At 48.5% G+C, this 24,839-nt stretch overlaps 3 protein-coding genes across 4 annotated transcripts in view; 2 read left to right on the forward strand and 1 right to left on the reverse strand.

Moving 5' to 3' along the window:
• The first annotated feature begins 1,817 nt into the window (after positions 1 to 1,817).
• zgc:158785 (uncharacterized protein LOC791214 homolog) lies at positions 1,818 to 4,580 on the forward strand. Its single transcript, XM_067249336.1, has 4 exons — positions 1,818 to 1,996; positions 2,177 to 2,381; positions 3,656 to 3,862; positions 4,422 to 4,580. The coding sequence occupies exons 1-4, from the start codon at positions 1,818 to 1,820 to the stop codon at positions 4,578 to 4,580; spliced, it is 750 nt and encodes a 249-aa protein (XP_067105437.1).
• Positions 4,581 to 5,398: 818 nt separating this feature from the next.
• lmnl3 (lamin L3) lies at positions 5,399 to 11,653 on the reverse strand. 2 transcript variants are annotated; one of them, XM_067248806.1, is made up of 13 exons: positions 11,564 to 11,653; positions 10,914 to 11,353; positions 10,570 to 10,726; positions 10,121 to 10,246; positions 9,860 to 10,030; positions 8,943 to 9,068; positions 8,442 to 8,662; positions 7,681 to 7,900; positions 7,378 to 7,485; positions 6,967 to 7,086; positions 6,765 to 6,878; positions 6,579 to 6,649; positions 5,399 to 6,078 (listed from the first exon to the last, which is right to left on the reverse strand). In XM_067248806.1, the coding sequence occupies exons 2-12, from the start codon at positions 11,300 to 11,302 to the stop codon at positions 6,611 to 6,613; spliced, it is 1,791 nt and encodes a 596-aa protein (XP_067104907.1). In that variant the 5' UTR covers positions 11,303 to 11,353; positions 11,564 to 11,653; the 3' UTR covers positions 5,399 to 6,078; positions 6,579 to 6,610. The 2 variants fall into 2 exon arrangements, with proteins under 2 accessions (XP_067104907.1, XP_067104906.1); XM_067248805.1 differs by lacking the exon at positions 6,579 to 6,649.
• A 1,295-nt stretch (positions 11,654 to 12,948) lies between these two features.
• The window catches only part of LOC136955514 (ADAMTS-like protein 3), a 92,864-nt gene continuing 80,973 nt past the window's right edge, over positions 12,949 to 24,839 (forward strand). Inside the window, exons 1-3 of the mRNA XM_067249230.1 lie at positions 12,949 to 13,128; positions 13,507 to 13,639; positions 21,321 to 21,440. Coding sequence (XP_067105331.1) covers positions 13,571 to 13,639; positions 21,321 to 21,440 — 189 coding nt within the window. The 5' untranslated portion in view covers positions 12,949 to 13,128; positions 13,507 to 13,570. The remainder of the gene's footprint in view (positions 13,129 to 13,506; positions 13,640 to 21,320; positions 21,441 to 24,839) is intronic.

Here is a 24,839-nt window from a genome sequence, read left to right on the forward strand (position 1 = left end):
TGTCCTGGTAGTGTCCTGGTAGTGTCCTGGTAGTGTCCTGGCAGTCTTTGATGTAGTGGCAGCAGGAGTACTCTAGCAGAGTTTGAATTAGCATATGTCTGGGCCAGTGAAAGGGCTGTCCGCTGGCAGCCTCTAACAGGATTAGGGGGTTCTAGTGAGGAGGTGCTCCTGGTCAAACTCACTGTGATGTGAAAGGGATTTCCATTTGTCTAGTCTGGGCCTGCTGTCCTTCTCCTAATCCCTCCCTGTTCTCGCAGCCGACCTTCAGCAGAGCTAATCTGCAGGAAACTGCGCAGGTCCTGAGAGGGTGAACTCTTACCGTAGACCAGCTTCTTTCTCCCTCTGATTCACACTCTTTCTCTCTCACACACACACACACACACACATTCTCTCACATCACACACCCTTTTCCGTCATACACTCTCTCAAATCATACTCGCTCGCTCACGCAAACTCCTTCTCAAGGCATACACTCTCTCACACATCACACACGCTCGCTCTCTCTCTCTCACACGGAGGATTGAATGCAACGGAATAGGAGATCATACTTTGTATTGAGTGTTGGAACCATGAGGCTGGCAGCTCCCCACAGGGTAAGACGGGTTATTTACTATGGAAGGATCCTGTGTGTACTCTGCTAACTGCTGTGTCTGTGCAGCTCTGTGATTACCGTGCTTCCTTGTCTTTGTGTGTGTGTGTGTGTGTGTGTGTGTGTGTGTGTGTGTGTGTGTGTGTGTGTGTGTGAGAGAGAGAGAGAGAGAGAGAGAGAGAGAGAGAGAGAGAGAGAGAGAGAGAGAGAGAGAGAGAGAGAGAGAGAGAGAGAGAGAGAGAGAGAGAGAGAGAGAGAGAGAGAGAGAGAGAGAGAGAGAGAGAGAGAGAGAGATTTAGTAGTTATTACACTCTCACAGTCAATGACTTGACTGCGAGAGAGCAGTTTGGGGACAATGACAGGCTCAGAGAGTGTTTTCGTTTACTGAAAGTTTTCGTTTTCTGAACAGCAGGTTTGTTTACGGGTGACTAAATTCAAGCACGGCTGGGATAGTGGAGACAAAACTCTTTTATATAATTATCAGTATAGAACTTTTTGAGTGTAGGTTGTAGGTTTAATTTGGACCAAACAAAACAAGTAATGCTACTATAATATACTGGCTTCACTATACAATGTTTTATTTACATAAATAAGAGCACCTATTTATGGAAACCCTAGCCTTTACCTTCTGCATACCTAAACAGGTAGACTTGAACCAAGGCTGGACGGGAGGGAGGGCACATGAGGACACATGAGGGTTGACACTGTATGACTATGTTTAGCCTGTGTTCTGCTCCTCTCTCTCACCAACCGTCTCTGGAGGAGGGGATCCCTCTCTGAATTGCTCCTCCCAAGGTTTCTTCAATTTTTTTCTCCTGTTGAGAGTTTTTTGGGAGTTTTTCCTTGTCTTCCTTGAGGGTTTAGGTTGGTTGAGGGGCAGTTCTATGGGCATATGTGAAGCCCTCTGTGACATGCTTGCGTGTAAAAAGGGCTATACAAATAAATTTGATTTGATTTGATTTGATGAGGGTTGGTTGGTGATCACCACGCTGCTTTCCCAAGGGACTGTCTGGATGAGATCAAAGCAGCAGGCTGTTACCCAATCAGACCCATGCTCAGACAGACCCAGTCAGACCCAGTCAGACACTTCCAGGCCCCACCAGGCCTAGATTGACTCACACCGGCCTAGACCCTTCTCATTGTTGTGCCCATTTCATAAGACATTTTTGTTCTTATTGTTTGCATGTTTTCATTGTGGTTGCAGGGTGGCTTCTCATGACCATGGTGAATGGCCCCTTATGTAAAAGCCATGGAGTCAGAACAGCCCCTGGGGCCGTGCATGGGCAGCCCTGTTAGGGAGATCAAATCTGTTCCTGAAGAGGGACAAGGGGAGGAGTCTTACACCTGCAAACAGGAAGAGCTGGACAGTCACAGTTACAGTCCTGGCATGGACCGCAGCACTGAGAGGTATGTTAGCCCCACTCAAACACACACACACACACACACTCACATTCACTCACACACACACACACACTCTCACACACACTCACAGGTTTAAATCTTTCAATGCCTATCTTAGCATGTCAACAAACTCGGCTATTCCTCTGTACTATTCTGACTCGTCTCTCTCGCTGTCTGGCGACGCAGCCTGAGCAGTGAGGAACCGTTCTGCAGGATCTGCCACGACGGAGGTCAGGCAGGCGAGCTGATGTCCCCATGCGAGTGTGCGGGCAGCCTGGCCATGGTGCACCGCGGCTGCCTGGAGCACTGGCTCAGCACCTCCAACAGCAGCCAGTGCGAGCTCTGCCGTCACCCGTTTGCACTGGAACGCCTCCCGAAACCTCTCACAGAGGTAGGACACACACACACACGTCTCGCACACACACACACACTCACACACAACTCGCACGCACACAACTCGCACGCACACAACTCGCACACACACAACTCGCACGCACACAACTCGCACACACACACTCACACACAACTCGCACGCACACAACTCGCACGCACACAACTCATACGCACACAACTTGCACACACACAACTCGCACACACACACTCATGTGTAACACAGTTTAAATGCAAATGCAGGACAGCAGGACAATGCCCGGTGAGGAGGTTCCATCCTCACTTTTGTGTTCCTCTACAAAGGAAGATAAATTGCCTATTTGCTGCTGATCACCTGTTTGCTAAGTAGCTACAGTAGTAACCTACAGTTAGTGACACGACCCAATGGAACACCTGGCTATTTGCAATTCCAATCTACAAGGATAATAAAATCGACCAAACTACATACTGAATACACTACTAATCTTCCACTTGCTTCATTCCATTCAAACCAAAGCAAAAACAACAGTATTTCGCACACCCAGACGATCTCACTAGAGGTTTCACACATTATGGCGCTTTTCACATCATCAGGGTTATCAGCCTCTACGGCTTCACGCAGGCCTAGCCGCTGCTGTCCCTGAACAGCTCTTACCCGGAAAGCCACTTAGCCTGAGAATGAGATTAGATGCTGTTTCCTCGCAGAGCTGTGAGGACAGGACGCCGGTCCCTGCTAACCCAGGAGGGACACCCAGTAATCTGCAGCTAACAACCACGCACTCTACAGGAGGACGCTGGGCACAGTGCATGTCACGTGGAGCTCTCTCTCACACACACACACACACACACACACACTAGGGTTGCCAACCGTCCCAGTATTCCCCCCCATCATTGTTGTCTAAGTGTTCTGTCCGAGTGTCTCGGTTTTTCACTAATCAAAGATGGCTGGCAACCCTAAACACACACACACACACACACACACACACACACACACACACACACACACACACACACACACACACACACACACACACACACACAGGAGAGACCATTACAGGCGAGCTGGAGGATTAGGAAAGGAGAGAAAATAGCAGATAATCTGACAGATGAATGGATGTGTTAGCTACGTTGCAAGTGGGCTAGATCACTATTACGAGGATCAGGTCGCTACTCTCAGAAGGGATTTTGGCTGCAACAGAAATGTGGTGTTTGCCTACACTATAAAAAATGCAAGTAAACCCTCCCTCCCCCTCCCCCTCCCCCTCCCTCTCCCTCTCCCTCTCCCTCCCTCTTCAGTGGCTGTGTACTCCGTCTATGCAGCACCAGAGGAGGACCTTGTGTGGGGACATGATCTGCTTCCTGTGCATTACTCCGTTGGCCAGCCTATCAGGATGGCTGTGTGTCCAGGGTGCCATGGACCTGTACTACAACAACAGAATGGAGGCTGTGGGTCTCCTGGTTCTTACCATGGCTCTCTTCACCATATACTTCTTCTGGACCATGGTCAGTTCACCAGAGATGGCAAAAGTACACACATCCTTAAATCAAATAGAAGTACTGATACTCATATAAAAAAAATCAACCTTTCGAAACTTGTTTTTCACATACAACCCGACACAAAAAAGTTGCTAGTTTTTTAGAAACTTTTTTTTCTATATTTTGTTGTTGTTGCCTTCTGCCTTGCTTCATTGTATTTAGACTAGCTTACGTTTGTAGTGCGTGATAGCCAGGAAAAAAAAAAATATGTGCAATGACAAGAAATAATATTGATCATGCCACCAAATACAGATTACAATTAAAGTAACAAGCCTGTCTTGAAAATGTAAGAAGTAGAAAGTACAGATGTGTGTAAAAAAGTTAAAGTAAAAAGTTGTCAGAAAAATAATGAAGTATAGTTCTGATACCAGAAAAATCTACTTAAGTACACTAACAAAGTATTTGTACTTCGTTACTTCACCTCTCTGCAGTTCACACCCTGGACTGAGTTTGTAGCATTTAGCTAATTCTGGGCTCTGTTGAGTCCTGGCCGGTGTACCCATCACTTCTCCCTCATTGCCCCTAGGTGTCTCTACGTTATCACATCCAACTGTTCAGAACATGGAAACAGACTGATCAAAGAGTGAGGCTGCGGACCCCCAGACCGGCATGTGTACCCACCAACCATCGGACTCTGTCGCTTAACTTCCTCAGCAAGAATACCAGCAAGGAGACTGTAGTGTAGCTGGAATGCTGCAGGCCCAGTCTACAGAAAGTGAAGGACAGAATAACATGGAAAGGAGCTGTTCCACTCTAAACTACCCAAAGAGTAGGATACAACAGAGGAGACAGTGGTGTATTTCCATTGGGACTAACCCCTGTATCGACACCTTTATTCAAAAAAAAACTTGAAAGCTTGACTGGATTACCTTGGACCTGTCTGAAGTTCAAACTTTTTGGTATAAAGAATTTCACAGGAAAATATTTAAAGACACGCCTTTTGGAGAAACGTGCAGAAAATCTATTTTTCTGAAGATTGTATCTTGTAGTTGGGTTTAGTTCTGGCTGTGTCTAGCTAGGTCCTGCTGGATCTGGGTGTGGCAGACATATTGGATGGGGGGTTGGGTAATGGAAACTGCTGATGTCAAAATGAAGGGAAAAAAGCATTGTGACGATCCTTCAGTTCTGTTTAACCCTTGTGCTGCCTTCGGGTCACATGACCCAAAGGTTCATAACGAACCATCGTTGTGTTTACCCAATACAAAAACAAATAAATAGCATTTTCTTTTAACCTTCACAATGTGGGGGGTCTGAGACAGCCCTACAGTTAAAAGAAAATTCCTCACTTTGTTTTTGTATGCGGTAAAGTTGTCGCAATACGACACAATCACTGATGGGTCAGAATGACCCGAAGATAACACAAGGGTGAAGTTCTGCTTGTTTAAAATTATCATCAGTTATCTGGGTGTTCCAGAAACTCTGGTTCCATAATCCATTTTGGGATGAACTCTCATTGGGAGAGTTCATCAGAATACTGTACCTAACCACAAAATCAACACATGCTAGACAAAAAAAACTTTATTGAAATCAAACATAGTAACGTATCCATCTTCAACATTAAGGCTATGGCAAATGGTCCATCTACATGACAGGCTGTGCAAATATAAATAAAGCCCCAGTGTTCATATCCCCTGCTTTAGTTTCCCCAACAATAAGCCTTCAGTCTCCCTGAACTAAAATGAGATGAATATGAACCATCTTGTCCACGTAGAAGCAAAACAGTAAGTGCTACCAAAGCCTCTGGCAAACCTTCAGGCGATGAAATATTGTTAAATTAAAAGACTTGAGCGCGTAACTTGCTTGATTCTTCATTCTCTGTTCCAGTGTTGTGCCAGTGCTAACCCCTACAAGAGCAACTAGGAGAAGAATGTATGTACCATTCCATCCTACTTCCTCTTAGTTCATGCTGGGAGCAATGAGCTGTCCAACCCCTCATAAAACCATAGTGTCATGAAACCAGACTGGACTGGAGTTGAAGAGCTTGTAGGTGGCATCTCTTAACAAACAGTCACAGGGCTTGAGCTATGAGGGGTTGCTGGGAGACAGAGGGCGTCAGAGATCAGTCGGCGGCGGTCAGACCTGGCGTTCCCATTTCTGAAGCAAAGGGGCGATAGAGGACGGGGGCTTGCAGACGGATGAGGTCACATGACAGCGCAGCTAGGATCATCAGTTCTCACCTGACCCTAGGACAGAGAACGACACAGTCACAGTCTGGGAGATAATACACACACACACACGGTCATGCAGGGAGAAAGCATGAGGAACAGTCAAGACAGACAATACGTGCCATTTATGTAGGATCACCACCTATAACGAAACAATCTAGAGCTGCATCATACTAGCATTAGCATGCAGGGTTCAGATGCATCATACTAGCATTAGCATGCAGGGTTCAGATGCATCATACTAGCATTAGCATGTAGATCTGCAGGGTTCAGATGCATCATACTAGCATTAGCATGTAGATCTGCAGGGTTCAGATGCATCATACTAGCATTAGCATGTAGATCTGCAGGGTTCAGATGCATCATACTAGCATTAGCATGTAGATCTGCAGGGTTCAGATGCATCATACTAGCATTAGCATGTAGATCTGCAGGGTTCAGATGCATCATACTAGCATTAGCATGTAGATCTGCAGGGTTCAGCTGCATAGGGAGTGTGCCCACAGTCCTCTCCTCACCTACAGAAGGCCGTCTGGCTGCTCTCAGACACTCAAGACAACAAACAACATTTCTTTTTTCTTCTCTTTGGCTTTTGACACGGACAGAGAGGGGAGACAACGGGGTCAAACTCAGGCATGTGTTGTCGCAAACGTGTTGCTGAACGGTGTGTGCGATATGTGTGATATGAGACGTGGTGTTTTTACCTGTCTTCTGAGGTGGTGAACGTCACTGCCAGTCACACACTCCTCATCGAAGTCCACGTTAAAGTCCTCCTCCACTCTCCCCTGCACACACACCAACCTGCGCTCCGCTGTCTCCTATTGGACAACATCCACAGGGGGGCAGCCAATGAACATCAGACCAGTCAGTGGCCAATCAGTGAGAGGTGCTCTGTCAGACCTTTACCTCGTTGTTGGAGTTGAGCAAACACACCCGGACATCAGAGACTGGGCCCCAGCTCATGTGATCCCTAAGAACCAGGTCACTGGGGGGGTTAGCTTCCACACCCGCCTCTGCTGCCCAGATCTGACACACAAACACAGTGTGAGACGCTAAGTCCTAGCTAGCTAGCTTGATGGTGCTAGTTAGCTAGTGCTAGTTTGAGACTCTCATTCCTAGCTAGCTAGCTTGATGGTGCTAGTTAGCTAGTGCTAGTTTGAGACTCTCATTCCTAGCTAGCTAGCTCGGTGACGCTAGTTAGCTAGTGCTAGTTTGAGACTCTCATTCCTAGCTAGCTAGCTCGGTGACGCTAGTTAGCTAGTGCTAGTTTTAGAGGCTCAGTTCTAGACAGTCTTGATTCCTTTTAGTTGTACTCACGGTGAGGGTCTGCCCTCCTCCCAGCACGTAGGCTTGGGGGAGCTGGAAGGATATCTCTGGGCAGTCTGGGTGGCTCCTCCTCACCACCCAGCCCCCTAGTGGCTGCTCCTGAAATTGCAAGGGAGATCCACCTCAGTTACATGGCCTCTTTAGAGAATCTGTTACGGTAAATAATATTATAGATTCAAAGCGGCAACAGTTCAAACTGGAAATGGGGTTCATTTGAAGTGAATGAATTCTGTGGATGCATGTTCATCTCAACCAACAGTGTGTACGTATTCTACTATGCAAGTCCTTCCATACTGTGTCCGAATTGTTCTTCAGCACGACATAGCTTCCATCCAGCTCGATCTCGGCCACAGTCACATGTCCATGCGCTGTTGCATTCTGGGACACTTTATAAGCAGGTGAGGTCCCTGACGGGCCTTCATGTTTACGTTTCTTTCCCTTTAGCTTCCGGGAGCCGTGCAAGTGTGTGCGTGACACAGTCGCGTGCTGGGAGGGGCTTGGAGACAGGTGCAGTCTGATTGGAGGACACATAAAATAGAATGATAACGTGCACCCAATCAGTACAGAGAAATGCCATCAGGAAGACGCTGACAAACATGTTGATTTACAACACCAGGAATTGTATAAAAGCACACAAGTAGAGACCAGAGACGCTTTGGTTGTGTATAAGTGTGTGTGCGTGTGAGCATGTGTGTGTGTGTGTGTGCGAGCGTGTGTGTGTGGGAGTCAGGTGGCTGAGCGGTTAGGGAGTCGGGCTAGTAATCTGAAGGTTACCGGTTCGATTCCCGGCTCTGCCAAATGACGTTGTGTCCTTGGGCAAGGCACTTCACCCTACTTGCCTCAGGGGAATGTCCCTGTACTTACTGTAAGTCGCTCTGGATAAGAGCGTCTGCTAAATGACTAAATGTAAATGTAAATGTAAATGTAAAATGTAAATGTAATGTGTGTGCGAGCATGTGTGTGTGTGTGTGTGCGCGAGCGTGTGTGTGTGTGTGTGTGTGTGTGCGAGCATGTGTGTGTGTGTGTGAGCATGTGTGTGTGTGCAAGCGTTCTACCTCTGCTCCTCCCCCTCCAGCATCTTCCTGTAGGCGTTGATCTCCATGTCCAGGGCCAGCTTGACATCCAGCAGGTTCTCGTAGTCCTCCAGCTGGCCCTGCATCTGCTCCCTCATGGTGGCCATCTCCTGGTCCTTCTGGCTCAGCCTCTGATGCCCCAGCTCACGCTCCCGGTCCACTGTCCTCTCCAGCTCACACACACGGCTCTCCAGGGCCCCGTTCTACACACACACACACACACACACATAGCACAGACACACACACACAGGCACAGACACACACACATAGCACAGACACACACACACAGCACAGACACACACACACAGCACAGACACTCACAGGCACACACACAGGCACAGACACACACACACACACACACATAGCACAGACACTCACAGGCACACACACACACACAGAAAAACATGTTTGTGTAACAGAGGGATACAAACCGACCGCAGCAGCAGTACAGGGCCAGAGTGAGGCAGACAGGCGCTTCACTACCTGTTTCTGGAAGTGAATGAGCTGGGAAGTCAACGTATCGATCCTCAGTTTGGTTCCTACGAGTTCTTCTCTGGTGGAGGACGCCACGTCACCGTTCTTCACAGCGCTCTGCTTGGCATTCTCTAGCTGTCGCACAAAAGAACACACAATCAATGCTGGTCGACCAACCCGCCGATGAGCGAACTTCAGCGTAGGAGGATCGGTGAACGACTGTAGGACGGCACCATGGAGATACCTTTTTCAGTCGGATAACGCACTCTTTCATCAGCATTCCACCTCTTTTCTCTCCATCTACCGCCTCCTGCAATCCCTCTCTCTCTGCTCCTTCATCTACCATCTCACATAATCCTCCTCTCTCCAGCACCTCTCCTCTCTCCAGCACCTCTCCTCTCTCCAGCACCTCTCCTCTCTCCAGCACCTCTCCTCTCTCCAGCACCTCTCCTCTCTCCAGCACCTCTCCTCTCTCCAGCACCTCTCCTCTCTCCAGCACCTCTCCCCTCTCCAGCACCTCTCCCCTCTCCAGCACCTCTCCTCTCTTTACCAGATCCCACCCTTCCTCTCTCCTCTCCATACATCCCTCTCCTTCCTCTCCTACCACCTTGAGATCCAGCACAATGATGCGGTCTAGCACTGTCCTGCACGAGATCCTGGCTTCTCTAACGCAGAGATTCATCTGAGAAACACACACACACTTATCAGTCCATACAGTCACACAGATTCGGTTAAGTCAATACTTACTTCATACGCACTTCATAATCTTGTGTACACATTGTTCAGTCTATACAGTCACATTCTATTATCCTACGTGTACACACACACACAACAGCCTCCACCGATTGGAAGGGGCAGGATGAGTCAAGTCAAGGTAATCTATACAGCACATATAAAAACAAACATGATAGGTGAGCCAGACTCACCTTGGCATTGTAGGTTTTCTCCAGTTCCTCCTTATACTGCTGTATTTGTCCATCGTGTTCCTGCCGTAGTTGTTGCATGGCCTCAGACAGTTTGCTCTCAAACTCCCTCTGCCTCCCAGAGTCCACCTCCATCATGCGACTCTCATGCCTGCTTCGGACTTCCTCCACCTCCTACGTACATAAACACACAAGTTACCAGAAAATCTCCATTGTGTGTGTGTGTGTGTGTGAAAATGTTGTGGTGTGTGTATTGAGTTTGACCTGTTCACGGATGTGTTTCTGGAAGTTGAGTTGTTCTCTGACAGTTTGTAGCTGGTTCTCCAAGTCCACCCTCCTCAGCATCTCAGTGTTCAGCTGGGTCTTCGTGTCCAACAGGGAAGACTCCAACTGAACACACACACACACACACACAGTAAAGCAATAAGAAGTATACGCCATGTTTTAGGATCCATCTTCTTCCACATTTACATTTAGTCATTTAGCAGACGCTCTTATCCAGAGCGACTTACAGTAAGTACAGGGACATTCCCCCGAGGCAAGTAGGGTGAAGTGCCTTGCCCAAGGACACAACGTCATTTGACTCGGCCGGGAATCGAACTAGCAACCTTCAGATTACTAGCCCGACTCCCTCACCGCTCAGCCACCTGACTCCCTACATACATACATACATACATGCTGGATTCAACTGAAACCTCCAGGTTGGTCCTTACACTGGCCAGATGGGACCTGTGCTCAGACAGATCTTTCTCCAGTCTCCTGTTCTCCACCAGTAGGTTGGCACACTCTGCATCTTTAGAGTTCAGGGCCGTCTCCAGGTTCCTCCATTGAGACACCGCACTGCCCAGGTCACACTCCTTCTTCTGGTTCCTGGAGAGAAGAATCAGTACATCATCTCCACACTATGGTCATCACCTGATTTAGCATCAATTTCTACTGTATACGCGTTACTATACGCAACTATTTGGTCTAATGCAGGCCAGGCAGAACTTTGACCATCCTATAAGACACACTGTCATAGGTAGCTTAGGGTACTTGAACAAGGCCTGTTTTGTACCTGGCTTGTAGTTTGCGGTGGTCTTCTACAACATGACTATAATCAATTTGCAGCCTGGCCCTCTCGCTCGCCAGGGCATCCAGGCTCATCCTGACATCAGCCAACTCCTCTTCATACAGCCGACGGACGTTGCCCATCTCCCGGTTCTTAGACTCCTCTTTCTCCTCCAGCAGGAGCAGCATGGATGACTTGTCATTTTCCAGTTGGCGGACGCGCTCTATGTATGCAGCAAGTCGGTCGTTGAGATGGCTGAGCTCTTCCTTCTCCTGGACCCGGGACAGGCGGGTAGGGCTGATTCCGCTGGGGGACGCGGTGCCGGTGTTTCGTCTGGCGGTGGAGCGGGTTGAGCGGCTAGTGGAGGTTGCTGGTGTGGAGGCGGGAGAGGCCATTGATGGTGGCGGTGTGGAGCTCCACCTGTTATTTCTCGTGTGAATTGGAATCTACGTAAAGAACAACGAAATGGGTCTCGATGATATACGACGGACTGTTAATATCCAGTAGAATAAATAAATCAAGATAACTAGCATTACGTTTTCAATCAACATGCGGTATGTCGACAGAGCCTGCAAAACATTTTAACAAACTGAAATAAAACGCGATGTAATTCATTTGACACTATAATTAGGAGTCAATGGCGGAAACTAGCCTACCAGATAACTTTCGCTGACTCCTGATAAGTTTCTCGCAGTGGCTTAAGGATTGTGATAAGTTAAACAGTGCAGACCACCAAGGCCATCGGCTGGGTAGAAGAGATGACTGGTCAAAACTCTGCAGATGATGTCACCATCACAAGACCACGCGCTTCTGGATTTAAAGGGAACGTTTACGTCTTACGCCGATAAGATTAACTGAACCTGCTTTGAGTTGACGACTTATTGTGTACGATAATATTATCCCGTAGAGAAGACATTCCGTTTGTTGTTATTTAAATATTTGTCTTGGATCAGTGACGGTATTTCGAGTTGTTTGGTTAATTCGACAGCAGGGGGAGCCAGATATCCATAATTGGAAACAGGAGTCAGTAGTTAGACTTCACTGAATACTCGGGTTAAAATCTGCGAATGCTGAGAGAAATCAGGCCTGTTTCAGATGGATCTGACTGTCGGTTCTGGGTGCATGTAGCCTACTGTGGAACAGTTCAAGGCAGGTAGACTATCTTCCGAAATTTGAAAAATATTCTAGAGTATCAGCAGATTAGTTCGTATTCAGCCTGCCTGCCCGGCGGTACACCCCCAGCCTCTGGTTACCAGGGCTCAGTAAATTGAGTAGGAGAAGGATACAATGAGCGCTGGAGGCATCGAGAGGCTGTGGAGCCAAGCAGGTTTCGACTGCACTTGTTAATCAAAGTGAAAAGCTCCCTCCGTCTGTGCCAGCTTCTATTCCTCACCTCATAATAAAGGGCAAGTTGTGCCCCTCTGGCACACGAGCACTGCCTTTGATGGCCCCCTCCGGGGGCTTGGCGAGGGACAGCTATCACGCACCCCCCAGAGAAGGACAGTATTACAGCCAGGTGAGTGATACACACTGACAGGAACCACGGAATATTTGGAGACTACGGTATCAGGGTTCATAAAAATATTTGGTGTTGCCCTTTCATTCAGTGGTTCAGTGCTTAGGATATCAGCTTCACAAGGAATATGAACTTGTTTGGATTTGCTGGAATCTTATCAGTGTATGCTGCACAGCTGAAAAGTGATCTAACTTACAAAACAAAACAAAAAAATGGTTAAATATTCGACCACTCATCAGTAAATGAAATAATCAAACTGGTAACAGCATTAATGATGAGGATGCTAAATGACTAAAATGTAAATGTAAATGGATGATAATGATAACCGTTATAGTGATGGTGATGATGATAATAGGGATTACTCAAATTCTGAAATTGACAGATCAGTCTGAAGCCTGAAACCTGTATTCAAATCCACGTTGGCTATGGGACGGGGGCGGCGGCAGAGGTCTTGCATGCGCAGCACAACTCCCGTCGCTTCGTTCTTTAGCACCGTCGCGCCACACTGAGAGGAGATACCGACTTTATTGCAGCTCGCGTGCAGTGGCGCGTAATACCATACTGTACTCAGATATATATTTTGATGGATCTGGATCGCTCAACAGATTGTTAGTTATTGGCAGCGGGTTTTGAGTGCTGGGAGATATTGAGCTTGCTATCAGCTTTAGGACACCAATACAAATGTGGATATCCACATGAGCGAAGGTAAGATTTGATCAGGTCTAACCGCTACGGTGACCAAATGTGAGGGAAATATGACGTGTTTATGATCTCTCATGTCGGCATTCAATTCCAGTGATTGTGCAGTTGTTGCTCAGTTTTGATAACTTACGAGCCTAATGTACTGCGTGAAGGGGCTTTGACACTTGGGGAGTTGCGAAGCATAAACCATCGGATGTGACGAGGAATTCAGACTAGTGGCGTAGATTGCTGTCACAGGTGGTTTTGGACCGGACGACGGCTCACCATTGATACGCATCAGTCACTGCTCATTACAGAAAAGGAAACATATCCCTGACGGCTGACGTTTATTTAGAAGCTTGTTATTTTGCACCAGTTGACGGCATCCCTCCCTCTCCCTAGACTGAAGAAAACCACGGCGGGCCTCAGGACGTCCAGGGATCTGAACCCCGGGGCCAAGATAAAGATGAATCGGTTCCTGCTCCAGGTCTTTGGGACTGGCGTCGCTCTCTGTCTGCTCTCTACAAGTTCCAGGGTAGGCTTCTGCAGTCTGAAAGGATGGAATAAATGGTGCAGGAATCTCATTACCTCAGTAAATTCAAATCATTCATATGCTCTAGAAACTTGGATTTGACTATTCATGGTTAAATGGAAATAGCCCAGGTAGTTGGGCTATTTCAAAAAATATAACATATGCTCTAAAAATACCTCACAGTCATTGTAGTGATGTTGGCAGACCTGCCTGTTTGGGCTGAATTGAATGTCACCTGTCTTTGAGGCTGCACCCTCTAAAGCCCTATGGCTGATAAATATAGCGGCACTAGCATTGTATTGTATCTGAGTGTAATGGAGGATCTCTGAGACAGCAGATAGCAGGCTAATCCCTGCGGTCTGCTTAGGAGCAGGTGTGAAGAAAGATGTGCTGAACTCAGCCCCTCAGGGAGGAGGGCTTGCTGTAGGACAGGTGCTGCTTGAGAACATGTCCTGGTGTTGTCTGAAGGCATGCTGGCTAAAACATGGTGCCTATGAGTAGGGTCTTCTTCTCAGCTCTGCTCTCCCCTCCTCCTCTCCTATACTCTCCTTTCCTTTTCTCTCCTCTTCTATCCTCTGCTCTCCTCTCCTTTCCTTTCCTTTCCTCTCCTCTGCCCTCCTCTCCTTTCCTTTCCTCTCCTCTCCTCTGCCCTCCTCTCCTTTCCTTTCCTCTCCTCTCCTCTCCTCTCCTCTGCTCTCCTCTCCTCTCTTCTCTTCTCCTTCTCCTCGGCTCTCCTTTCCTCTCCTTTCCTTTCCTCTCCTCTGCCCTCCTCTCCTTTCCTTTCCTCTCCTCTGCCCTCCTCTCCTTCTCCTCTCCTCTCCTCTCATCTGCTCTCCTCTCCTCTCATCTGCTCTCCTTTCCTTCTCCTTCTCCTTCTCCTCTCCTCTCCTCTCCTCTCCTCTCCTCTCCTCTCCTCTCCTCTCCTCTCCTCTCCTCTCCTCTCCTCTCCTCTCCTCTCCTTCTCCTCTCCTCTCCTCTCATCTGCTCTCCTTCTCCTCTCCTCTCCTCTCCTCTCCTCTCCTCTCCTTCTCTTTCTCCTCTCCTTCTCCTTCTCCTTCTCCTTCTCCTTCTCCTCTCCTTCTCCTTCTCCTTCTCCTTCTCCTTCTCCTCTCCTCTCCTCTCCTCTCCTTCTCCTCTCCTCTCCTCTCCTCTCCTCTCCTCTCCTCTCCTCTCCTCTCCTCTCCTCTCCTCTCCTCTCCTTCTCCTTCTCCTTCTCCTTCTCCTTCTCCTTCTCCTTCTCCTCTCCTCTCCTCTCCTTCTCCTTCTCCTTCTCCTTCTCCTCTCCTTCTCCTTCTCCTTCTCCTTCTCCTTCTCCTTCTCCTTCTCCTTCTCCTTCTCCTTCTCCTCTCCTTCTCCTTCTCCTTCTCCTTCTCCTTCTCCTCTCCTTCTCCTTCTCCTTCTCCTCTCCTTCTCCTTCTCCTCTCCTTCTCCTTCTCCTTCTCCTTCTCCTCTCCTTTCCTCTCCTGTCCTTGTCTCTTCTCTTTTCTCCAAGGTCTGTTTAACAAAGCCTAAATGATTTGTCCATCTTGTTTCAATCCTGCCGTGATTTATGTCCATGTGTGCTGTACATGTGGGGCCCTTAGAGGGGATGTAAGTTAGAGGAGTGAAAGCCACCAGTGTCAGATAGACAGGTGTTTCTGCTTCCCAGCACCACATTCATCTGCACTTCTAATCAGACCCTGACTGCGGTGCTTAACCTGCTATTGACCATGGCCCTCATAACCTCTCTCTCCCTCCCTCTCTCCCCCTCTCTTTAATACCCCCTACATCACAAAACACACCTGACGTTTTCTTTCTCGTCCCAATCCCACACCTGCCAAAGGCTATGAACAGTCACACCTGTGGTTAAGCCCATTACTGTGTACAGTGGAACAGAGGTTTGTTCTTTCGGTGCTGTGTGTGTGTGTACGAGAGAGAGAGAGAGAGAGAGAGAGAGAGCAGAGAGAAAATGGGGACATGGTGTAAGAGGGCATAACACGATGAGTGCTTTAGCAGATTTTTTTATTTTTTATTTGCAATTCTGTAGAGCTTAATAAATCTGCCTCATGGTTGGCCTGGGTCCTCCTACAGCACTTTATTCCCACCAATCGTATCCAGCTTTCAGTGCATCTGTCCTCTAGTGAGTTAACAGAGACAGCAACCTGCTGAACTCCCCCACATCTAGTAAACTTCCTGATTCCACCAGCTACTGTGGTCGTAGGCTGCTGTAAACCCAGCATCTGAGGGAAGCTGCAGGGAGACACAGCCAGCCCAGAACCTCAGCTCTCTCACACTCCTCCAAGGTGACGGCCGCACACCTCTCTGTGGTGTTTGAGAAGCTGCGCGTACTTGATCTTGTTTGGTATGTTCTTGTGAGGTAAGCCGAGCTGAACAGGAATGTTTGGGGCACTGTGGATAATGTCTCGTCAGTCAGGGCACATGAGATTGAGGATCCTGATTGGCTGGGGTGGATTATGACGAGCAGATGTGGGATTAGAATGACGCTAGACTGGCTTCCACTGCCCGTGTGTTTTTCTAGAGGTGCTGCTCGATTTAGTGCTCCCTTTTTGCCCACCTCATCTGTTTCTCTCTCCTTCCCTTTACATTTAGTCATTTAGCAGACGCTCTTATCCAGAGCAATTTACAGTAAGTACAGGGACATTGCCCCCGAGGCAAGTAGGATGAAGTGCCTTGCCCAAGGACACAACATCATTTGGCACGGCCGGGAATCGAACTGGCAACCTTCAGATTACTAGCCCAAATCCCTAACCGCTCAGCCATCTGACTCCCTGGCCCGACCCGATATCCTCTCTCTCTCCTCTCATTTACCCCTCTCTTCTCTCTCTCTTCTCTCTCTCTCTCTCTCTCTCTCTCTCTCTCTCTCTCTCTTCTCTCTCTCTCTCTCTCTCTCTCTCCTCTATCTCTCTCCTCTATCTCTCGCTTGTGCACACTCTCTTTACCTCTCTTTTTCCTCTCCTTCCTCCTGTCCCTCTATCCCCGTTCTCTCTCACTGTCCTTCCCTCTCCCTGTGTTTCCCTCCAGGGGAGCAGGGCAGGGTGCTTAGGGTTGGGGAGGTGTGTGTGTGTGTGTGTGTGTGTGTGTGTGTGTGTGTGTGTGTGTGTGTGAGTTGGGGGGGGGGGCACAGTAGCCAGGGTGTGTTTAAACAGCTGTCCCTAGACACAGGCTGAAAGATGACAGGATGTGAGTGGCTCCAGGAAGGTCCTCCGGGGCATAGAAACAGGAAATGGACTGATGTAGGTAGAAACAGGAAGTGCACTGTTGTACTGTAGGTGGGGTGAAACCATCTCTGGTGTGTCAGATAATGGTGCTATGGCAACATCTGTTCCCAAACGCCATAATCACTCCATTCTCCCTTTCACAATAAAGCCTCAAAAAAAACGAATATATTTTTTACCCTGAATGTATGAACATCCGGATCTAATGGTAGTATTGTCCAGTATTTTTGGAGGGAGATGAACTCAGGTGGTGATGATAATGGCCCAGCAGGGTAGATGTTCCCCTGTATCCCAGGATGCATCTCTCTGTGTCAACATCTCTCAGGCCAGAGGAAGCCTGCTGATCAGGACTATTAGTCCATTACAGAAACATCACAGAGACCAGCGAGTCGACACCCCCCCCCCCCTCCCCCCTCTGTGGTGCTGGCTGTTATCTGAGGGTTATATCAGGGTTGGGGTCAGTGTGTGAACAGGCCCCCGACTCCACTTCCCGGGGCCTGGGTGTGTTTGTCCTCCATCTTTCACTCCAACGTGCAGACTGAGTGTGTTGCGTTCAGTGCCGGGGGTTGGATCTGTGGGCGGAGTTCCCTGTGAACTTTCACAGATTTGAATCCATTAGATCCTGGCTGCCGATAGCAGCAGAGCCGAGCTTTCAGTGTCAATCACTCCTCTGACCTGAGACAGCAGGGCTCCAAAGAACCCCAAACTCAAACGAGGAACCATTTAGATACGAATCAGGAGTCATGGAATTTTGCCCATGTGGCAGGCGAGCGAGCCGATTTAGCCTTGCGTGTTATCAACAATGTCATTATTTATTCACAGTTCGGCCTGTGTTTATTATTCAGTAGTGGATTCATTACAGCTGGAATGTAGTTATCTTTTCACGTCTTTCTGGTGAATTTAGTTTCTGTAGTTTATTATTATTCGAGGCCGGACTCTCCTAGCCACCTCTCTGTTTCCTTCCTGACCAGGAACAAGAGCTGTTTCATGTGTGGGTTTATTAAGTTTCATTTTGCTCTTTACATTTGGTATTAACTTGTTAACCTGTAGAGTCTCCTGGCTGCTCTCCAGTCCCCTTGTAGGGTTTACATGTCCTGAAGGAACAGCTCACACACAGATGCTTGTAATTGCAATGATACAGATAAAGCCCCTGAATCAATGTAACACGTGAACGTGTTTCTTCAGGAACGGGGCGGCCCTGGAGAATAGCAAACTAATGTTCAAATAAGATCTAATGTGCGACATGTGGATGAGGGTCACTGGGAGAGGCGTGGTGACGTTCAGCAGTGCTGTGTTCTGCAAGCGCTGTACTGGATGTCTGTCTCTTGTCTGAAGTCCTGGTATTGACTGGAAAGGTTCCAGACGTTTGGTGGTGGGCTGGTTCTTCTCAGAGAAGGTGTCACTGACTGTGTCCAGCTCGGGGTCGAAGTCGGCTCTTCTTCCTCTGGAAGTGAGAGACGTGAAGAGACACACCTCTGGTTCCGGTCACCTTCTCACCCCCCCCAGCATGCTGTGATCCTCTGCCTGAGCTTGTGGGTTGCCAGTTCGATTCCCGGTCATGCCAACTGATGTTGTGTCCTTGGGCAAGGCACTTCACCCTACTTGCCTCGGGGGAATGTCCCTGTACTTACTGTAAGTCGCTCTGGATAAGAGCGTCTACTTAATGACTAAATGTAAATGTATGTTTCGGATCAGTGTGTGTGTGTGTGTGTGTGTGTTGGTTCAGTGTGTGAATGCTGGTCCATGTGTGTGAGATAGATTCAAAGAGAGGTCCTATAGCTTGGGTCTGGGGATGTGATTGAGAGCAAAGGAAAGACAATTGAAGTAGAGAGAGTTGAGGGACAGAGAGAGAGTTGAGAGAGGGAGAAAGAGAGTTCAGGGAGAGCGAGTTGAGGGACAGAGAGAGTTCAGGGAGAGCGAGTTGAGAGGGAGAGAGACATTTGAGGGACAGAGAGTTGAGAGAGAGAGAGGGAGAGAGAGTTGAGAGAGAGAGTGGAAGGAGAAGAACAGGTCAGTGGGGCCTGAAAGACTCTTTCATAGACATAGACAGTGTGGCCATTCACTCTCCTCTCCTTTACTCTACTCTCCTCTCCTCTACTCACCTTTCTGACACCAACAGCACAGACAACCTCTCCCTCATTGGACAACACCAACTAACTCCATTTACCCTCTGGAGCCCTGCGATGTTTGTGTGGTGATTGAAAGAGGAAATGTTCTTTTCGAAACAGAGAAAGCAGCAATGCCGACAGCCTCCAGACCCTCATCTCCTCTCAGCCTCCAGATCCTCATCTCCTCTCAGCCTCCAGACCCTCATCTCCTCTCAGCCTCCAGACCCTCATCTCCTCTCAGCCTCCAGATCCTCATCTCCTATCAGCCTCCAGACCCTCATCTCCTCTCAGCCTCCAGACCCTCATCTCCTCTCAGCCTCCAGACCCTCATCTCCTCTCAGCCTCCAGACCCTCATCTCCTCTCAGCCTCCAGACCCTCATCTCCTCTCAGCCTCCAGACCCTCATCTCCTCTCAGCCTCCAGACCCTCATCTCCTATCAGCCTCCAGACCCTCATCTCTTCTCAGCCTCCAGACCCTTATCTCCTCAGCCTCCAGGCCATCTGCTCCTCCTCAACCTCAGCATGTCTAAACAGCAGGCCCAGATAAGATGCTCCTGCAAGCCCCTTGGTGGCTGGAGCCAAACACACTCCTGTGTAGAGTGTCTTTCTAGGGTGCTTGAATCTCTCTCCAGACCTCTTGCTGACAATCAGACAGCTTATAAGTGCCTCCTCTCCTCAAGTGGTTGTTAATTGAGTCAGGAAGTGCGCTCTGTTTATTTGACTTGGGAGCGTATGGATGTGAATGCAGATACGTGAACAAACTCTCTCCTCGCATATACATGCCTCCCCTTTCTTAGCTCTCCATAAAATATACGACCCAACTAATACTGCATGTTTATGTTGTGATGTATTTTATAAACAGAATGTCTAACTGTATACCTGAGTCAGAGAATAACCTTCATGGGAATCCTCCCTGATCCTACTTTTGAATTATTTATTTATTCTTGATCCCTAACCCCCCCACCTCCTGCAGCAGGATCGTTGAGGAGCTTGGGGAGGTGTCCTCATAGAGGCCCCGGCCCTTTGATGTCTTCATTAGAGACACGAGCAGCTGCTGTGAAAGACACCATCTTGGCTCGTACACACACACACACACACACTCGTTAGCAGGACAAGGGACCTGCACCTGTGTGTTATCCGTACAATATTAAATATGAGTGTTTGGGCTGTGTTACGACAGTGTTTATTTAGCTTCTTCATGTTCAGACATCTGGGGTTTAGGTGTCGCGGCTCCAGCAGATGGAGGTGAGTTTAGTGGGCTCTGGTGTGGAGTGGTGGGGATGAGGGTCACACATGGGCTCTGTTTAGTCTGGCTGAAAGGCCGCTGGGTCAGGTGAGAGTGTGTGTGTGTGTGTGTATGTGTGTGTGTCTGGAGAAAAGATCAGTGGAAGATCACTTGGGAACCTTGCTTGTGAGCTGGTGTCTCCCATCCATGCCACACACAAGCACACACACACACAGATCAACACACACACACACACACAAGCACACACACACAAACAGACTGACACACACACACATACAGGCACATACACAGACACACACTAGTCTAATACATTACGACCTGCCTCTCATAGAGACAGCTCTGATTCCTTCCATAGCAAGCTGATAATCCTGACCTGTCAGGGGTGGGATGTCCCTGATGTGTGTGCGTGTGTGTGTGTCTGCGTGTTTGCTGGTGAGTCAGGAGGGGTTGAATGTCACTGATGAAAGCTTGCGGGTCCTTGGGGAGACAGCCAGAGCAGGGCTTGTGTGTCTGGCTCTAAGTGCTTCTAAAAGCCTTAAACACCACTCAGAGTATTCCTGGTCCTGGGTCAGGCCTCCTTCTCTCCACACACACCAATGCCTTCATTAGGGAGTGATAGGTGCTCTCTAAACCCTTCCACATCCCCAGAACTCTGATAGACCCGCTAATCTAGTCCCTGGCAGACTCCGGTAAGGCTGGTTTGTGTCCTTGGGTGACTGGCAGTCCTTTATTCACCACGTCTGGTGTTGTTGTCTCTATGTTCAGCTCGGATTATTAGTTAATTTATCCTCATTGGAGAAGTAGTGGCAGTTGTTTAAAGAAGTGTCAAAGAAACAAAACTAAACTAAATGTCTTGTAAATCAATACACAGCTGACCCATTGGGATTGTTTGCGAAAATGTGTTTGTGTCTGCACAAAAATGAGGCTGTTACCCAGAATGTAGATTCCAAGGGTAGCTTTCTTCTTCAAATTTATAGCCTGTTATGGAGGTCTGTGGGAGTAGCCTTAAGCACCAGATACCTGGACCAGGGTGTGAACACAGAAGAATTGTTGTGTTGCTTTGCAAACAAACATCCAGCCTCATCCATGATCCTGTGTGTGTCCTGGCTTCCCAGGGGGAAGACAGCCCGTCCCAGAGTGCCGTGTTCCTGCCAGAATTTGCCCTCTCACCACAGGGAAGCTTCCTGGAAGACACCACTGGAGAGCAGTTCCTCACCTACAGATATGATGATCTGGTGAGTACACACACACACACACACACACACACACACACAGATCCACACATACACACACAGATCCACATCCACACACACACACAGATCCACACATACTCACACACACAGACTCAGACACTCACACATACACACACACATGCACACACACAAACACACACACGCATATATTATAGGTGGTATACCATATACCATATGTCAGCTACTGTACCTAACAGAGTCCAGACAAGGCGTGACTGCTGTCAGTATGGTTCACTGATGCTCTTTTCTTTGAGGAGTGAATTACTTTCGAATGTTCAACACAGTATCTTGTTGTGCATTCAGAGCAATGTGCTATATTTACCCAGGCCCACCACACAAAACCTCTCTCTTTCACTGTTTCTCACTCTGTTTTCCTTCCCCCCCTCTCCCACTTTCACAGCAGTGGTGTCTCCACAGTACACCTCTCTTTCTCTCGTTACCTGTCTCTTTCATGCATGTACACACACACACACACACACTCACACACACACAGAAACACACGTACACACAGACACACACCCACACAAACACAGAAACACATGTACACACACACACACACACACACACACACACACAGAAACACATGCACACACGCACACACACCTCTCAGAATAGGTCTGGAACAGTGAGTGGCGTGTGGGATTGAGAGAAACGAATGTGGTGTTTTGGGGGTTTTGGACAATAAATGAAAACCAGCTGACATGTCGAGAGAGCAACAATTTATAAGGTTTAGAAAAACAACTTTTATTCACTGTACTGTACGTGAGACAAAGTATTGGGTTGAATCACACACAATACAACCATTCTTCTCTCTGCATCTTCTGAAATATGGAAAAAAAATCTTGGTTTGATTCAATAATGCTGTACACTGCAGCTGAGTGATCCACCTGGCACCTGCCTATAGCTAATAGGCTCTGGAGCAGGAGCCACATAAATCACAAAAAAATTCAAAAACATCTTGTTTTGAAATCCCTGCAGCTGACAAATATCATACAAATGATCCTTAACCAAATGCAGAAACATGTTTGGATGATTACGTTACGGATTCAAAACCAAGATCTGCCAGGAACCTCAAAGTTATTTTGCAGCGCTGGGGTCTAGAACTATGTATTTTTCAAGGACAAAACGAAGAATAGAATTGTCTTGGAGCATGGCTCGTTGAATAGCGTTGAAAGATGACGTTCTATTTGTCTGTAAATTTCAGAAATGCAGTAAAAAGTCTGAGAGTGTGCTGGTTGAAGAACGAAGGTAGAAACGGGACAGAACGTCTGTACCATCTTTATAAGAACACAGGAATGGAGGTCTCACGTTAAATACTTTCACTAGGAACCCTTCTCCAGAGATGGGCCCTCATGAAACGCATAACAGGCCTTTCAATGGCTTCAGCAGAACTACTACGTTGAATTTGGAGTCGGTAATTTGTGTGTAATTATGTATGTATTGCAAAGCATACTTTCCACACTTGGTAGACTTTGTTTCAGTCACCTAGTCTCGTACCCCCATGACAACACTACCCCAGAGTAGACTACTCTTCCCCAGGGTAGTACCCTGGGGAAGAGTAGTCTACTCTGGGGAAGGAGCTGGTAGCCTGGTAGTCTACCCTGGGGAAGGAGCTGCTAGTCTGGTAGTCTACCCTGGGGAAGGAGCTGCTAGTCTGGTAGTCTACCCTGGGGAAGTAGCTGCTAGCCTGGTAGTCTAAGAAGCTGTTCCCACCATATATCTCCCCTCAGCCCATCCTCTCAGATGTCCAGCATGAGGCGTGTTTGGGAGGAGGCTCCGAGCTGTGATTTAGGACAGCGATGTGTTTGACTCTTGTTGTGGGTTTCCTGCTCTACTGGATGTGTGCCTAAAACCTTGAGGAAGTGGATGAGAAGAATGTGTAGCTAACCCAGACACTGTCTGGCCTCTGGGATCCTGTCCAGATGGCATAGGAGCACCACAGTGGGAACATCAGGGCTCACAGGTTCAAGTCCTCCATGGTTGTCTGGCTTAGTTCTGGGCAGTAACCACAGTGTGTGCCGACTGGGAGGCCGGTGGTACACTTGATCCTGACATGGGAACGTTCCAGAGATCAGGACCCCTCAGAGCTCCAGGCACGCTGACGGCGCTGCCACTGGGAAGGAAGGAATCTTGTAAAAACGAGCAGGAGTTTGGGGGCTGGGGGGCTGGAGCTGAGTGGCTGGTGCTGGGGCTGGTGCTGGGGCTGGTGCTGGGGCTGGTGCTGGGGCTGGGGCTGGGGCTGGGGCTGGAGCTGGTGCTGGGGCTGGAGCTGAGTGGCTGGTGCTGGGGCTGGGGCTGGTGCTGGGGCTGGTGCTGGGGCTGGAGCTGAGTGGCTGGTGCTGGGGCTGGAGCTGAGTGGCTGGTGCTGGGGCTGGAGCTGAGTGGCTGGTGCTGGGCTGGGGCTGGTGCTGGGGCTGTTTGTTTGTTTGTTTATTTCCATTTATACAATGATTAAAACAATATAAAGATACAAAAGAAGAGGGAAAAAAAACATGCAGGTGCTATGTGGTTTTTCGTGGGCCCCACCCCAGAAACTTATTAGTCAATATTATACATTAATCAAACTAAACTAAATTTTCCAAGATAAACAAATGAAATAAGTTGGGGCTGGGGCTGGGGCTGGGGCTTGCGGTTGGGTGAGATGGGGGGGGTTCAGCAGGGGCTCCCTGGTTTGTTCTTGCAGAGGCCTGTAGACTCAGGGCTCCACAGCTCTGAGACCAGCTCTGTTCCTGGAGATGACAGAGGTCTTTCTCTGTCCCAGGAATAGACCATGACCAAGGCTCCAGGCACGTCTGCATGTCTGAATAAGTCTGACTAAGACACAGCTCCTCACTGTTGTAAACATCTCTCTCTCCCCACTCTCTCTCACCCTCTCTCTCCCTACTCTCTCTCACCCTCTCTCTCCCCACTCTCTCTCACCCTCTCTCACCCCACTCTCTCACCCTCTCTCTCCCCACTCTCTCTCACCCTCTCTCACCCCACTCTCTCACCCTCTCTCTCCCCACTCTCTCTCACCCTCTCTTTCCCTCCCCCCTCTCTTACTCAATCTTTCTCTCTCCTGCATTCTATATCTCTCTCCCACTGGCGCTTTCCCTTTCTCTCTCTTTCTTGCACCCCCGCTTTCTCTCTCGCTTAGTGTAGTCAGTGTCTGTTTTATCGTCTTGGTGATGGCTGATTGACATATCCACAGCCAGTGGCCCAGTTTCCTGTTCACCATGTTCAAGACGCTCCCGTCCACGCCTCCTCAACACGGCCAGACCAGACAGACCTGAAACACTCCGTTTGAATCAGATTGCAATGTTTAAATACATTGGCATGTGGGGAGTTAGTGCAATAACTAAACTCAGAAAAAGAAAACCCTCTTCAAATACATTATTGTAT

Source organism: Osmerus mordax, chromosome 13 (genome assembly GCF_038355195.1).
Source record: "Osmerus mordax isolate fOsmMor3 chromosome 13, fOsmMor3.pri, whole genome shotgun sequence".
NCBI classification, from domain to species: Eukaryota; Metazoa; Chordata; class Actinopteri; order Osmeriformes; family Osmeridae; genus Osmerus; species Osmerus mordax.

Coding starts and splice junctions, on each gene's coding strand:
- zgc:158785 (XM_067249336.1), top strand. CDS start 1,818: ATGGCCCCTTATGTAAAAGCCATGGAGTCAGAACAGCCCCTGGGGCCG. Junction 1,997..2,176: donor ATGGACCGCAGCACTGAGAG/GTATGTTAGCCC, acceptor CTGGCGACGCAG/CCTGAGCAGTGAGGAACCGT. Junction 2,382..3,655: donor TCCCGAAACCTCTCACAGAG/GTAGGACACACA, acceptor CTCCCTCTTCAG/TGGCTGTGTACTCCGTCTAT.
- lmnl3 (XM_067248805.1), bottom strand. CDS start 11,302: ATGGCCTCTCCCGCCTCCACACCAGCAACCTCCACTAGCCGCTCAACC. Junction 10,031..10,120: donor AGAAACACATCCGTGAACAG/GTCAAACTCAAT, acceptor TTATGTACGTAG/GAGGTGGAGGAAGTCCGAAG. Junction 8,663..8,942: donor TCATTCACTTCCAGAAACAG/GTAGTGAAGCGC, acceptor GTGTGTGTGTAG/AACGGGGCCCTGGAGAGCCG.